Below are 16,672 nucleotides of genomic sequence, written 5' to 3'. Positions count from 1 at the left end.
TAATTTGGCCCTTGCTGCTAAAACGATGCATAAATTATTAGCCAATGATTTTGTTCATATTCACTCAGACTTGTGGCATTTTAGGTTTCTGCATTAGGTCTACTGTTGGAACAAAATAAGCCCAGAGAGTTCATTGATTTGTAGGCCTATTTTATTCTTGAAGGGTAGGCTAGGCCTATATGAGAAAAGGCCAAGAGTGTCTTAAGCACTGTTTTAGTCTATAAAAATGTATTTTTATGTTGTATTTGGCTGCTGTGTAGACATGTAGTATGTTGTATTTGGCTGCTGAAATGTAGACTATTCTTTTTTCATTTCAATACAGTATATAAAACAGACCTCAGTTTAGATAATCATATTCACACATTTTGTTGCCTAATTGACAACCATGACCATGGTAACTGATAATATAAAATGAATGTGCACCTTGAGCAAATTATAAAAAATCATTCAGAATGCTTTCCATTCTTGAACTGCATCGAATCGTACTGAATCGTTTTTTATAAACATGTATCTTTTCTTGTATCGAATCGTATATCTATATCATATCGTATCGTCTTTTACATGAGAGATTCAAACCCCTACTAAACCCCCATTAAAGGGCCCATTCTTAGACTCTGTTCACTGCCTGTTCCATCTTACCCACCACAAAATCTATATTTCTTCCTTTTTCCACATTGCTCATCTGCAAACAATGCTACACTGAATTTTGTATGTCTTTAAAATAGTGCTGTCAGTTAAACGCGTTATTAACAGCGTTAACGTAAACCTATTTTAACGGCGTCAATTTTTTTTATCGTGAGAATAACATTCTTTTTGGTGTAACAAACTTTGTAGTTTTTTCACAAGCTGTTGCAACAACTAGTAACTTTAGAACAACTACAACACCACACTGGATCTAGCTAGACCGTGCTGCATGTACACGCCCCCTTTTAGGGAAAAGGGAGCTGTTTGGATAATGGAAACCTATGCTGCATAGAAGTGGGGAGCGAAAAGGGCTTATACTTACTAAATCTTGAAACAAACGTGAATAAAAGGCACAAAATAAGGTTGGTGTAAGAGTTATCTCTGTGTTTATGGGATTAATGTGACCATTATGTTCCTATTTTTTGCTCTTTCCAGGTTAACAGGAGTGTCACGAATGTAGGCACAGTCAAACTGCCCGTGGCTGACTATAACTAAGTTCGGCAAGCTTAACTTTAATTTTTTAAAGTTTAAAAACATCATCAATCATTATTGAAAATGATCAACCTCACAGGAATCCGTGAAATAGCCACGGACGCTTAAAATCCATGGTGGGCCCAATCACTGAAATTTCCGTGAAACTCACGGATTTCGCTCAACAGGCAGTTTTGTCTGAAGATGACAGAAGTTTTTCTGAAGCTGAGGCAGTTTTGTCTGAAGATGACGGATGTTTTTCTGAGTCTTAACACCTGAGTCTGGTTTTTCTGATGCTGAGGCAGTTTTGTCTGAAGATGACCAATGTTTTTTTGAGTCTGACACCTGAGTCTGAGGATGTCCTAAAATGAACACCGTACAGTAGGCTACGATGTACATAGACTGTAAACATGCCCGAATTTAATGTAGTACAATTTCACTTTGAAACATTATCGTTAGATAAATAAATGCTTGCTTACCATTAAGGTGGAGCGGCGAACTTGACAGAGAGCTGAACACGGTTGGTCTGACTGAACCGTTGCTCAAAAAAATGATCTCCCGCTGGACTGTTCAAACGTCGTCGCGCGGTCAACTAAAAATCCACTACTTTTCAATCACCACGTCAAAATTTCCCAGTAACCCATACATCCATGACTTTTCAATATCTTTTAGTGAACGTATCGATGGTCTATCGATTATGGTAATATAAACTATAAACCAATGTTATTTCGATGTCTCTCTATCTATGCTCATGCACTGTCTGAGTTTTGTCAGGATTGTAATGCTGATTCAATGTCTATTTACCATTGAGATTTCAATCTCAACCAAAATGATGATTTGGATGGAAAATCAACATCATATCAATGTCACCTTGCTATCTGATATTTAAGACATTCAGACAGAGAGGGTTGCGGAGCTATTAATCAAGGATCTTTGATTCAGATCTCCAGTAGGCCTAGTGCTGACTCGGCGGATCGAGGGGGTGCCTTCGGTGGCTCAAGCCCCGGATCTTTTTTTGTAGCCTATGTGTTTTCAATTTCCAACGATTCTAATTTCTAATTTAACTTCCCCTCGGTTTCATAAATGTTACACAATGTACTATTACTGAGAAAATATCCCTTATTTTCAAAGCCAAGATAATCTGATTTCCCACACGATGAGTTTATGCCAAGCCGTATTGAGATGGCTAGCGGTTTAGGCTACATCATAAAACAGTAGGTATTGGCAGGAAAGTTCAGAGCGGCGCAGTCAGTTTAAACAAACCGGTAAGAAAAACTATCAGTTAGGCTACTGTAGCCCGGAATACAAAAATAAACTTCAGAAAGACAGAAAGTTTGTTGTACTGTATTCATAGAGTCTCAATGACCGAATCAGTAGATTTACCTGTTGTCAGTTGAGTTCGTTCAATTCATTTATTGTAGGCTAGCCCAGAGAATGTCTAGGCTAGCCTTCAACTGGGTACCCCCATTGAACATTTACGAAAAGGGGTGTTACCAGAAAGTTGTTGCAAGTGCAATTTCTTTGCTGCCATCTGTCGGGGCAGCAGCATTACAGCCAGGGACACTAACTGAATAAACGTATTAGGATGGAATGGCTTTGTGGGGAGAAGTCTAGAGCCCCTGGAGTTGGTGGAGGAAAGAAGGATCACAAACTGTTAAATATATTGGACAATACATCACATCCACTACACAACTTACTGGTCAAGAAACAACGTTTTTTCAGTTGGAGGCTACGCCAACAACTAAGCTGTAAGAATACAAGAAGACTTTTATCCACTGAAATAGCACTTTATAGGCTAATTACCCCCCCCCCTTAGCAGAGAGAGAGAGAGAGGAATAATATTTTTAGTTCAATTAATTAACTCACTTCTGGCTGTAACTGTAGACCTAATGAAGCACTCCCCTGCACCCATACTCAGAGAAGTATGTAAGAAAATACAAGTCTTTATTTTACAATTCATTAGTACTAATAGGCTAGATCATATTAGTGCCCAGCACCTGTCATTATCTGAAGGCAGCACGTAGCTGACATTAGGCTGACATCTTACAGTCCAGTTTAGTCAATGACACTAATAATAATATATAAGGATTTTTGGATTTTTGAGGTTGCGGTTGTTCTGGTTCTGGTGACATACAGCGACTGTGGACAGTACAGGGGAGATACGATGGGTTGAGACTATACTGCCTCTAGTGGTGAAAGACCCTGCGTTATGTGCAATGGGTCTCCTGTCTGCTGGCCTACCTTTAACTGAATGCGTCAAACGAGAAGAAAAGGCAACAGCTCCACGACCTGACTGCTTTGTTGATCATTTGGGGAAGCATAGACTGTATGATTCATTTCTGAGCCAATAGTGGAGTAGTGTAGTAATAAGATGCCCTGTTCTTTGACGCCAGTCCTCGTGTCTTTTGTGATTGATTCTGCTCTTACTTGTTGATGTTTGTGTGCTCATATATATATTAGGGCTGTCAAAATAACTGATTAATTTCGATTAATTAATTTGACAAAAAATAACTGATTAAAAAAAATAATGCAGATTAATCGATTCCGTATGACCTTTGACCCCGAGCCGTTGTAGTCAGTAACCATTAGACTGTAAAATGAAGGAGAGAGAAGAAAATGTGCTGCCTATATCATTAATTGGAACATTTACTTTTCAAAAATGGCTTGATGGTGTTGATAAAAATAAAGTGTTGATTAAAATAAAATCCTCTGCAATGTCTGCAGCAAAAAATTTGTATATCACCGGAGTTCATCAACTCTAAAGTTGCACATCATTGCAAAGAAATAGTGTTGACATTGAGGGGAGTGATACTTTTTTTCATTGTGTCCCCTAAGTCATATCTGTGGCCTAAAATACCTTGTGAAAAAAAAACTTCTTCCTGAAGCACTTTTGAATTTATTTTCTCAACATATTAGGTCATATCATAGATTATTATGGCCATTATTAAAATAATAATACAAGAGTTTTTGAACTTTAATGTCACTAATGTTGATTATTCAATGATTCATTTGAATTTAAATATTTAAAATACTTTCACAGCAAAAATCATATATGTGATTAATTTAGATTAATTAATCACAGAGTATGTGATTAATTAGATTCATTTTTTTAATCGATTGACAGCCCTAATATATATATATAAATGTAAATCAGGTTTCTAGGCCAAGTTTACTGGCATATAAGGAATTTGGTCTCTGCATTTATCCCATCCGTGAATTAGTGAACACACAGTGAAGGACACATTAACCTAGAGCAGTGAGCTGCCTGCTACAACGGCACTTGAGGAGCAGTGAGGGGTTAGGTGTCTTGCTCAAGGTCACTTCAGCCATTCCTACTGGTCGGGGATCGAGCCGGCAACCCTTCGGTTCCAAGCCCGAAGCCGTAACCAGTAGGCCACAGCTGCCTCACGGCTGCTGTTTATATATACATTAATCACATATAATCACATATATGATTTTTGCTGTGAAAGTATTTTAAATATTTAAATTCAAATGAATCATTGAATAATCAACGTAAAGTTCAAAAACTCTTGTATTATTATTTTAATAATGGCCATAATATATATATATATATATATATTAACAGTCTCTGCTGTCCCCTTCTGTTCTTGATTCATGTTCCTCAACAAGTTATTTAAAAAATAATAATAATCTGTCCTAAGTAAAAATTTGTCTACTGAACTCACACCACAATACAATATTACATTAAGAAGATGCTTAGCCTACTGCCGCAAAAATAAAAGACAAACTACAGTTATCTATTTGCTTAATATGTTTTAATTCTCCAATCAGCTTTTATTGCAGTAGCAATCTACAGTATACACAGTGTTGGTTATCCCTTCAATGTTGGAGTTTTCCCTCACTGTTTTCATTATGAAACTAAGATTAAACATTTAAAAAAAAAAAAACTTCTTTATTCATCTTTACTTGGGGTGCCAATACATGTGAAAGGTCCTATATCACTCTAACTCCTGTGTACTGCAGTTTACTTTCAGGCTTTTAGTGTTTTATACTTTTTTATTAATTTGATGCATTAGCCCATGTTACACTGCAGTATATTCAATAACACATGACGTGAGTGCTGCTGATGCAGTGTGCAGTTTGTGAGATTACATACAGGGCGTTATTGTACTTGTTATCCTCAATTAGAAGGTGCGTGGAGCGAAAACACTAACAAGTGCTGCAACAATAGCGCCAAGCACACCTACTAGAACCACACCTGAGCCTCCTGCTGCTACCAATTCTGCTGTCTGAGCCTGTGAAGACAAATAAATGTGTTAAGAGTGAAATACTTGCCTATACTTACAAATAATGTTGTAATATATTTGAGAGGAGACATACTGTACATACCTGTCTGGATTTTGGTTGGCCATATCGTAGTTCGGTAACAAAATGCTCACAGTTGTATTTGATGAGACGATATCGTATCTTCTCACCAACTCTTTGCTCTGCGTTTTTCAAGATGGCATCTGAGGGTTTTGCCTTCCATTTTTTATCCAGGCTGTTGTTCACTCTCCATACATGACCAGCTGCTACATCCTTCAGTTTCTGTTTCTTCACAATAGCAACGGCGGAGGCAGATGATGCACCAATGGCAGCAACACTTGTAGAAGAATCGTCTGAGGAGGGGAAAGAGTAATGGCACCATTAAAACCCTCTAGCACCAGAGGAGGGACCAAAGACATGCTAATGGTTATGATTTTTTTTTTAGTTTAGAATTCACTAACTGGCCACTTTAGACACCTGTTCAACTATGCATTAACGCAAATATCTAATCTGTCAATCACATGGCAGCAACTCAATGCAATTAGGCATTTAGACCTTACAGTCTATGATTTAGACATGGTCATGTCAATCTGCTGGAGCTTAAATCAGAGCATCGGAATGGGGGGGAAATGTGATTTAAGTGGTTTTGAATGCGGCATAGTTGTTGGTGCCAATTAGAATTAAGGCAGTTCTCAAGCAGAGATTTAAAAGACCTGCTTCAGAAAGTAAATGTACTGCCATGTGTTGTGCAACCTACTTGCACGAAAGGCTCTCAATATGGTCGCTTTGTTTCCGGTGGAGCGTTAACTGTGTTATAACGGCATCTTCTGTTACATTCTGCTCCTTACATCTTCAATCCGACACTGAATATCTTGTTTGCCCAATAATACAAATTTTAACTTGCATAAATCCTTCTTTATCGTAACAGGCTGATTTACTAGGTGCAACATCCAATGGGGTCCGTGTAGACACTAATTACATTAACGATAGCGGCAGGTTCAAACACACCTGGCTCCACCGGAAAAGAAACGAGCGTATTAGAGCCTTTCGTGCAAGTAGCCCAGAATCAGCTGATTAAGTGAATGGTAGGAACCAAAATGTGGCAGGACTTTTACTTTCTGAAGCCGGACATTTACACCTCTGTTCTTAAGGCAAGAGGGTTGTTCAACCCGATACTAGCAAGATGTAGGCCTGCCTAATGAAATGGCTGGTGGTGGGTGTACTTAACATCAACATCAAGCACTAGAAATAAATATAACCTAAATGAAGAGCACAGGATCATTCTTCACGGCTAGATGGAATTTGAATTGTAAAGCATTACAGCAAAGCTCACAACATACAATAGCTCACAGGAAAACAATTGTGACCCCAGGACATTACAGGATGCTATCTGAAGGGAATGATCTCTGTGCAGGCATCAGAAAGATACAGGATTGATGTACTGTACCATCGTTTGTGAGGTGAATAACATATCCATCTCCAATGAACAATGCCCAGTGCCGGTATGTTTTTCTGTCTATCTCAATTAGGTCTCCCGGCTCCTGTGTACATGAAACAGCACACATGTTCAAAGCCATAGCATCTGAACATGTTAAAGGATGTTGCCAAATTAGATTTGGTGAAACTTTTAAAATGATGCTTGACCCACTAACAATTGCATAATTCTGAGACCATTGTTAAAAAATATCATGTTTCCTATACAGTTTTGTACTCTACGCCAGTGTTTTTCAACATGAGAGATCATGAGAGATCATCAGGTGTGCCGCAGAAAATTACCCAAATGTCACTCACTGGTCCAGAAAAGCAACTGTTGCATCAAAGAATTTATAACCACATGCTCTCATTGATTGTATGATTGCACTATTTGTGGTATGCAGGCATTGTACAACGGGGGCCCCATATCCAGTATTCACAGAATCATCACATATCCAGTTCATAACAACAATTAAATTAGATATAGTCACCAACAAATGAAACAGAGGGCACTTGTTGAGCAGGTCTTGCATAGAAGCCATAATATGGCCATATCTGTGTATTTAGGCTATAGTACGTTTATTTTTTCTTCACACAGGATGTTAGTGTGCCGTGGGACTTTTTAAATGTCAAAAGTGTGCCGTGGCAAAAAAAAAGGTTGAAAAACACTGCTCTACGCAGTGGCGAAAAAAGTGGGTATGAGCTATGCGGCGCATATAGGGGCGCAGCTCCATGGGGGCGCCAAAGCGATGGTAAAAAATAAAATAAAATAATATATTTGGTATTTTCTATATGTAGCTACTGCTGTCTGTTTCTAAATCATTTCAATATTTTCTCAATGTTTTATAACAGTTTAGAAGACTAACAGGCTAGAGTAGGCGCCCTATCTCCAAGATTCCATCATAGAATTTTGACATAGAAGATGGAGTGGCGGCGCCGTGAGCGCTGGGCGAGCAGATAGGCCTACGAGTAGCGTCTATGGAAAAAGATGGATACAGCAAAAAAAAGCTGTTGACGACTAAAATAGAAAAAGAAAGAGGGAAAAGGAGATGGAATGTCAAGGGATGCAACAGCAGTTAAATAAGTGGACGGTGAAAAGCAACAGGTAGGATTTAAAGTGATGACGTCTGTACTTGGAGGCTTGCAAATATGAATGTTAACAGACTAACTAGCGTTTGTTCAGCATAATGCCGATTGAAACATAGCCTATTCCATTCAGATAGGTGGCTACCATGCTCATACTGCACTTTTAATGGCCAACTGCAAACAGAAATGTCATGCTAGCAGCAACTCATTACATGTTTCCATATCCTAAAAATGAAGGCTCCTTGTAATAACTTAATATTGTGTTGTCAATGTGGTGCAAACAAACAAGGCTAGAGTGCCCATCAGCCTTATCCATTGTGAGCAATAGCTGGCAAAATGACGTTATGAGAACCGTTTAGACTCTCTTAAAGTGGCAATGAACCATTTATCAATTTATCAAGTTAAACATCAAATTGGCAGTATTTCTTTATAAACATATTCAATAGACACTAATGCACAGTAATAGTGTAAATGATTGGCGTTTTGTTTTGCTTTAGTTGTTTGTGTTTTTTTTTTTTTTGGGGGGGGGGGGGCGCCAATATTGATTGCATACCCCTCAAAAATGGGTAGCTGCGCCCCTGACTCTACGGATCTGTTCCATACAGAAGGCAGCTGCTTTGCCTTGCTGCAGTGAGAGAGATGTATTTTAAGATATGCCTTTCGAGTAACATCTTTTAAGAACAATGGTCTTTTAAGATAACAATGACACAAGACGTTAGGACACAGCAAAAGCAGGCTGGCTAACATTAGAAACTTGTCTGGCAACATCTTTTTTTCTTGGTTCAATACATATTTTCTCTGTATTTCCTCTGCTAAACAAGTTTAACCAGCTCAGCAATATTTTTAAACTCGTGTTTGACCATAGTTCAGATATACCCTCCATTTCCATTAAAATTATGATAATTCTGCTTATTCGACATCACTATTGCAGCCTAACATACAGTAGGCTATTAGAATGTGGTTTGGTTTTCTGCACAGTAAACACATGCTACTAAAATGTTTTTAAGTGGTGTAGTTTTAAAATGAAACGTCAATTAGGATGAAAATGAAAGACGTGTTTTGTATTTTTGCACTTTCTCCATTTGTCGAGGTGCTCCTAAGTCTAGTCATTAATGATAGCATCACATAATTTAAGGGTCAGCTACAAAGAAAGTGTGTTTACCTTACCGCCATGTGTGATATCAGTTGATGTCTGGAAGAGAGGACAAAACAGAAGGTTAAAACTGGAGTATGTATGAGTGGATATTGTTATGGCCCTGCCTGCTGTCTTTTTCCTCTCCTGCTTTCATTGCAGGGGTGGAGCCTAGCGGGTAGGTGGGCCTAGCAGGCAGGTGAAACCTGGTTTAAAGACGCTGGGATGTAAAATGGCTACCTGGTGGTTTAAGAGGCCGGGACGTGAATTGGCTACCTGGTGGTTGCACAGCATTCCTCCTCTTCACTGGACCGCTTTGGACTTCTGCTGCTTTATACTTGTACACCACACTGCATCCATTCAGACGTACATTACCCTTTGTTTTTTGGCACACTTACCCTGCCGTTTTCTCTTTAAGCACCACTATTTACTTATAATATATAATTTATTGTTCTATCTATAAAGCAAGAAGCGTCTGTGTGTCTGTCCGGATGTGTGTCTGTGGCACGCATATCTCGCTGACCGTTTGTCAGACTGATTTCAAACTTGGCAGGTGTCTTGCTACAGGCATGAGTAAGTGCAGTGCCAAATTTGACGTTGTTTGAATAACAAATGCAAAAGATATCGTTAAATATATCGGTAAAAGAAGCACATTGGCTTTCGCGCTAGCCACTCCCCCTCCCACACAGCGCTGTACTGCAGTGAGGATAGAAGGGCTTTGGCAGAACAGGATCAGTGTAAGTTACACGGGTAAAAACCTATTTTTTTACAGTCTATGGTAAAACTTAAGCGAGTGCAAGATGTGTTAACATGTCTGACCTCAACAATAAAGTGAACTCCGCGGATTTTGCAACAACACGCCAACACACACAGGTAGGCTATGCAGTGGCTCTTCAAAATGACCTAAAAAATGATGTGCAATAAACGGACACTTAGCGGATAGCCCAGGCTACTTTGGACTGTCTTTAGACTTAAGCAAACGACAATTCCAACTGCAAGGTCCTAAATGGAAACGAGCGATAATGGTCTCGAATTAAAGAACGTCTCAGAATGCCACACATGCAAAGCATAACCAGCGACAAGCAACAAGTGGCAGACAAAGTGTGATGTCACTTATAGGCCACCAGAGACTGTTTTTAATAGTGATGGGCAAATGAAGCTTTGGTGAACCACTAAACCACAGCAGTGTGAAGCTAGCAACACTAATGAAAAAATCCAATATGGCTGCCACATGTAGATTTTTCAACATAAAAGTCCTTACCCAAACCAGTATATGTAGGGTGACTTCAGGTATACTGGGACATCAGGTAATTTGGGACAGCATAAGGAAAAAGCATTTTAATTCTGCCTTGAAAAGGCTATGGTAACGTTAGGGGTGGTAATACATTGCTTAGGAAGCATATAATTAAAGTCACATGACATAATGTAGGTGACATCTGACAGCGGGGTGTGGTCAGCATCAAACAGGAAGTTGACCCCCGAAATCAAGAGGTAAGAAAAATGACGTGTTTTAGGTGGATTTTAATATAAGGCTATAAAGTGTGTATGATTAATTAAATGTTGACATCAATGTTGAGCAAATATGTTTGATGTAATATTGCACTAAAATAAACAATCATTGTTTTGAAATTATGTTTATATTAACTTATTGAGTGCCAAAAATGTAATATTACGTTTTTCCTTCCCATGCGTTGAGTGCCAAAAACGTAATAGGCGAGTTCGACTTGCGGCAGATCTGTGCAGATCTGACTTGATGTGATGCATGCTGGGTTGAACACAATGCATACTGGGATGGACGCAATGCTTGCTGGTTAGAAATTCTGTCCGACTTCTCTCAGCCGGGGAGGGACTTACCACCGTGACACCATGTCACATGACCTTAAAATATCGCGGGAGCCTGCAGACAGATCTTGCAGTTGCCTTCCACGAGCTGCACGAGCTGAAACACGCCCTCATGACGTCAGTTCAAAGACGTGATAGGGCCATTTGGGAGGAATGTCCTCATGACGATTATGACGGGAGGCTCATGCTGCTTCCTTATGTTGGAATATGCGAAAATAAACAGAAATCGAAGGGATACCTTCTTATACGTGATTTCTGCAACAATGGTAGGCTAGCCTACTGAAAATGTTTGGATATTCTGTTATTTTCTGCTGTTGGCTAAATAGATAGACACACATATAGGGGAAACACTTGATATTGAATTTATGTGCTACAATGCAGGCCTGTTAACTGTATGACAACAGTGGTTTATTTAAACTACATCATAAGAATTTATTTCGTCAGTCATCATGCTCATTTTAATGAGTAAGAATGAAAGTTCTGCTGTGTTTATTGCAAACAACATTCCGCGATATCTCCCGCGATGTCTCCCGCGAGTCACGTCAGGCAGACTGTAGCCTTTCTGTCCGGGATGAGCTGCCCTCTGTTGTAGCTCCTCCCGGCTAGCCTCTGAAGATCACGTTTACGTAGTAAGCAAGACCAAGTCAGACTCAGCCGAAGTCGAACAAGCCTAATATTAGGTTTTTAGCTTTTTTTTTTTAAATTACGTAACTAGACACTAATACACCTTATATGTGATTTTGGGAACTCTGTGATGAATGGAAATGAAATATATGACGATCGTGAAACTCATGAAAACGCACAATCTGGACATTTTATCTGGACATTTTATCATAACTCGGTTGCCGCTTTGGGTCAAATCAGTGACGCATGCACGTCAGGTCAAAACCAGGCCAGGTCAATGGAGCTAGACAGCTAAATTGGTCTCTTTCATCTGATTGTCATTGACAAATCTCAGATTTGATTGTAGTTTGTATAACTTCAACATGGGTTATAGGTCAAAAGTTGAATGAACGAGTACTTATGTCCTTTTGATTTCTTACAGGTTGGGTCGTTGTTGCACATAACACGCTAGCATGAATGACGTCATTGACACATTTGAAAGGCTTTTTAGAGCAATTAAGTGACTTTAAAAAATATAATACTCAACCAAGTGTATTTTCTTTGCCTCTCCTTTCGAATGCAATACTCAAATTACTTGAAAAAAAATTATATCCCAAGAAAAGTGGATTTTGAGGGGTACAGCTCCATAGACCTCCATGCATTCTGCACTCGTGAACGAGCGCCCTCATGTGGAACCACAGAAGGAACTGCAACCAGTTCAGAAACCGGAAGTTTTCCGAGAGTGGCAGTTCTCCCCTTATTAGACATTCTCTGGCAACAGGCAACACTTCATATTTCATGAAAGACGTTATATCTCCATTTCTAGAAAAAAACAGCGATTTTGATGAAAACTAGCCACTGTTTAGCTTGGGATTTCTCAGGAACAGAGGCGTGTAGAAATACACGGTTAGCACCCACGAGAGCTTAACGTCTTACCTTTTAATCGAGCTATTCTACGTGTTCATAGCTATAACACAGAATATGCTGTGGCTGTACAAAAATCATCAACAATGGTCTAGATTGCTGGCACTCTAGGACAAAGCTCCCGAAAACAGCTTGGCATTCAATTTTAATTTGAGCATTTTCTTGTTGTCCCAAATTACGAAACATGGTGTGGTAAATTGGGACAGCATGTTTCAGGTAATTTGGGACAACCTTTTTTGGGTATACAATGAAATGTGTCAATAGTTTAGTCATAAATAACCTGATTAAAAGTGAAAAAGTCACATTTATAACAACACAAAACCTCAGTGATGTATCCTAGACAACTTTTAGCAGATGAAATTAGAGGCTAAGGTTGTTAACAGTCAGAGCTGCGTGTAGTGGGCCTTGTAATTTGGGTCAGATCATTTTATGTCAATAATATCATGACAAATTAGTAATAATAAAGGCTATGTTGTTAAAACAATGAAGTAAAAGCATATTTAGACCTTGTGTGGTAGTGAATGGCACCCAGGAAAAAGACAGACAGACCAAGGGACAGTGAGGTGCAAGGGAGAGTGAACAAACAGGGAAAATTAAAGGGAAAGTACAACATGTGGAAGGAGAGCAGAATGAAGGGAGCATTGCAGGAGTACAGGGAACTGGAAAGGGCAGGCAACAGACCTCAGCTCTGTTATCTTGCCAGGGCCTGGAATGTCCCAAAATCCACCCTCCAAAGACGGGTAAAGGTGTGCTCAAAGGACATAAGCATGTAGCAGGACGAAAGCCAGTTCTGTCAGAGCAGGATTAGGCTAAATTAGCAGAGAAAATCGAAAACCTAGCAAGATGAGGTTTTCCAATGAGGAAGCCAGAAATCCAGAAGCTTGCTTTTCAGTTTGCACAGGCAAATGGATTGAAAGGTTTTTCTGAGGGCAAAGGTCAGGCAGGCCACTATTGGTATAAGGCCTTCATGAAGAGACATTGTCGTCTTGGTCTGAGGAAGCCAGAGGCCCTTTCTGCAGCTCGGGCTGCTTGTTTCAACCCCATAGTCGTCAGTCAATGGTTTAAGACCTATGAGGACATCATCACCGACCTTGGCCTTCAAGATGTTCCGTCTCATGTGTGGAACTGCAATGAAACTGGTTTACAGGATCATTTTGTGTCCTCGCGGGTGGTGTCACCAGTAGCCTATTGATGCATTTGTGTGCTGTTGATTGTGTATTATTGTTACATGACTTGCTGAATATATGAAAACATTTAATTCTACAAAATATAAATAAAATGTTATTGTTTTTTTCAAAAAAACTTGTTGGGATTCCTGCTGAAGGCCTAATTTCTCTTAGTCAATAGTCTAAATCTGATGTTTCTGGACGTAATAATATGTATAATCTAACCAAATCAGAAGATTACACATAATGCATAACCTTAAATATATATTTATGGATAACAAATCCATTAAAACATTATTTAACATGTTTAATTATAATATTATAATCAATACATTCATTTACACCCACAAGTCGGTGTCCCAAATTACCAAACATACTGTCCCAAATTACCAAACATGTCGCTTAAAAATAGTTTTGTGACAACTGAACTAAAATAGTGAGCCATGCATTAATAAAATATCATGAAGACTTATTTTTTTCACTAAGATGATGTAGACACCTTGAGGAATTCAGAAATGTGTCATTTATTGGGTTATGTTTGTAACTTGGTGACAATATGAAGCTCAGAAGATAAAAATACAAAAAATGTCCCAATATACCTTAATACACCCTAACCAAAAATATTGGTTTGCTAAGGACTTTTATGTTGAAAAATGTATGTGTGGCGGCCATCTTTTTGCTTTTCAGCTAGTGTCGCTAGGTTCACACTGCTGTGGTTCAGTGGTTCACCAAAGCTTCATTTGCCCATCACTAGTTTTTAAGTCACACCGTTGCAAATTTCATATGATGCATCATTCCACAAAATGGTTTGTTTTCTCTATCATCAAGTTATTCAATAGGCTAAGCATATAGCCTAGCCTTGACTCAAAACAGCTGTTAGGATTACAGTATGTAATTTATTTTGATTTGTAAAAAATGTCACATGTAGCCATGCTTAAATTCTGCTCACTTCACATTTATTATATTATTATATTATCTGTAGGCCTATTATTCAATGCTTACCTGGAATTCTGTTTTTCCCTATTCTATTTTCAAAGCAGGCCTACCTGCAGGCATGTAATTGGGCTACAGGAATAGCATGTTTGAACGGGCACTGCACTAGTTATATAATAAATTCAGGAAGAAACTGGGGTTTTTGGTTTTAAGGTACTTGAACAACAGGTTTTAAGGTACTTGAACAACAGGTTTGCATAAGTTGGGAGCTGTGGGCTGTGATTCTCAATTGAGGTTTGGTTTATTTATTGGAATTTGATGTTGTGTTACCTTTAACTTTAATTTTAAGCACATTAAAGAAACATGACGTAAGATACCCGTTCAGTTTTTTAGACATTAGTTTTCTATAATGGGCCCATTCAGCACTAAGGTGGTACACCCAGTACATCAAAAACGGATAAATAATGTCGTGTTCCTCCATGGTACAACAGCATTACATCAGAGGCACGGTTCTCAAAATTATAAGTCATAGAAATCAGTCTGAAGCCGGTATTTGAAGGTAAAAGAGCTACATAGTCTTGCGTTAAACACGTGCTGAATCTTTCTGGAAGCACTGCAAATCTGGCCAATCTATCACCCTGATCCAGATGAAATCTTTTTTCGGAATTACCAAATCCAGATTAATGGGATACCCTAATTGCCTACTGGATAAAGACCAAAAGATAATAGACAACCTTGATGCTGATCTGGCCCACAGTAAATAATTACAAATAATTATACATCATGTTCTTAATCAAATCAAAGAGACCCTGAATCTGGCTCAGGACTATAGCCTGATTTAGTTTTGTACTAAATGTATTCCAATGCTACTGAAATGTTTTGAAATGTTTTGAATACTGTATTGTATTACATAATTTAATCTGATTCCACAATCTTGTTTTCCTCTTTGAGATCAGGTTACTATTGAACAACTATGTCCTGGTCAGTAGCACTTTCATTCTTAAGAAATATGTGTAAATGTGTTCAAAAATGTACTCACAGCAAGAAAGGCTGACCTCCTGGTCTACTCCTGTGTGATACTGCTCAGTTTGCTATAAACCGAAACGTATCGCTTTAGGTCTCACCCATCCACTTTGTGATAAGTGTGTGTCTGTGTGTTTACCCTCCTAGATTAAAAGACCTGAGAGGACGTAGCTTCCAGTGGTTTTAGAACAACTATAGGGCGTTGTCAGGCATGACGCTCAGTGGAGTCATGCTTTATCACCTCAGATTGTTTAGTTGTCCCACACAGTTACAGTCTATATTACTGTAAAAGAAATATATAGAGGTGACAAAGAAGCATGCTGCGATTGAGAGGGCCCAGGGTGGGTTTCTTTTTTTAGTTGCCAGTTGATGTTGAAGAGGCTGTTGTTGGAGCGTCACCAGAAATGACAAGAAGCCTTTTCAGATGTTTAGCTTTTTTTTCCGTCACTGGAGGTGTGGCGAAGCATACAGTTGAGTACTAATGTACTCTGAACTTTCTGCTTAAAATGATTCTGAGATGGTCAAGCTTTATGTAGTGTTACTGTTAAAATTACTGTATATATTTAGCAGAATGATGATGTTAAAGTTGGTATTTGTTTAACAGTATGTTAAATGTTTTTTTTATTTAGATTGTATTCATTATTAATTATTTTATTTCTAAAGATATTTTTATTTATTGTGTTCAGTAACAAAAGTAGACAATTGGAACATGTATTGCTTTTGTGTACTATTACTTTTTGTTTTTGTTTATGCAAAACAAATTGACCCCTCTGTATGAAATGTGCAAATATGCAAATAAATGTGTCTTGCTTTCCTTGGCGTTCCTATGCTGGTCAAATAACCTAAAAAAGCTGGAGAACTCTACCACATGACCTGCCACCAGGGCCGGAGTGGGGCCACTTTTCAGCCCGGGAGTTTCAGGCCCAAGACCGGCCCACTTTTTTAGTGGTGGTGGAAATTGGATAAATAAGGCAACATTTCAGCTCTTACTATCCTGTAGTTTTTATTATAGGCTAATATTCCACTATTCCACAAGGATAGGTTGATAAGTTAACAAAAACAGGAAAGG

The 16,672-nt window shown here is 38.7% G+C and overlaps 1 protein-coding gene across 3 annotated transcripts; it reads right to left on the bottom strand.

The window, feature by feature from the left end:
• Positions 1 to 4,915: 4,915 nt before the first annotated feature.
• On the bottom strand, positions 4,916 to 15,758 carry LOC121700546 (phospholipase A and acyltransferase 3-like). Of its 3 annotated transcripts, none has more exons than XR_006027253.1 (5): positions 9,148 to 9,248; positions 6,869 to 6,962; positions 5,506 to 5,774; positions 5,119 to 5,411; positions 4,916 to 5,063 (listed from the first exon to the last, which is right to left on the bottom strand). XR_006027253.1 is itself a non-coding variant. In XM_042083578.1 (5 exons), the coding sequence occupies exons 2-5, from the start codon at positions 9,151 to 9,153 to the stop codon at positions 5,301 to 5,303; spliced, it is 480 nt and encodes a 159-aa protein (XP_041939512.1). In that variant the 5' UTR covers positions 9,154 to 9,172; positions 15,620 to 15,758; the 3' UTR covers positions 4,916 to 5,300. The 3 variants fall into 3 exon arrangements, 2 of the variants coding, with proteins under 2 accessions (XP_041939512.1, XP_041939511.1); XM_042083578.1 differs by adding an exon at positions 15,620 to 15,758 and having other exon boundaries at positions 4,916 to 5,411; positions 9,148 to 9,172; XM_042083577.1 differs by having other exon boundaries at positions 4,916 to 5,411.
• Positions 15,759 to 16,672: the final 914 nt, after the last annotated feature.

This window comes from Alosa sapidissima, chromosome 24, assembly GCF_018492685.1.
Source record: "Alosa sapidissima isolate fAloSap1 chromosome 24, fAloSap1.pri, whole genome shotgun sequence".
Classification (NCBI taxonomy): domain Eukaryota; kingdom Metazoa; phylum Chordata; class Actinopteri; order Clupeiformes; family Clupeidae; genus Alosa; species Alosa sapidissima.
The sequence above is the reverse complement of the archived record's forward strand: the minus strand, read 5'-3'. Positions and strand labels throughout refer to the sequence as shown.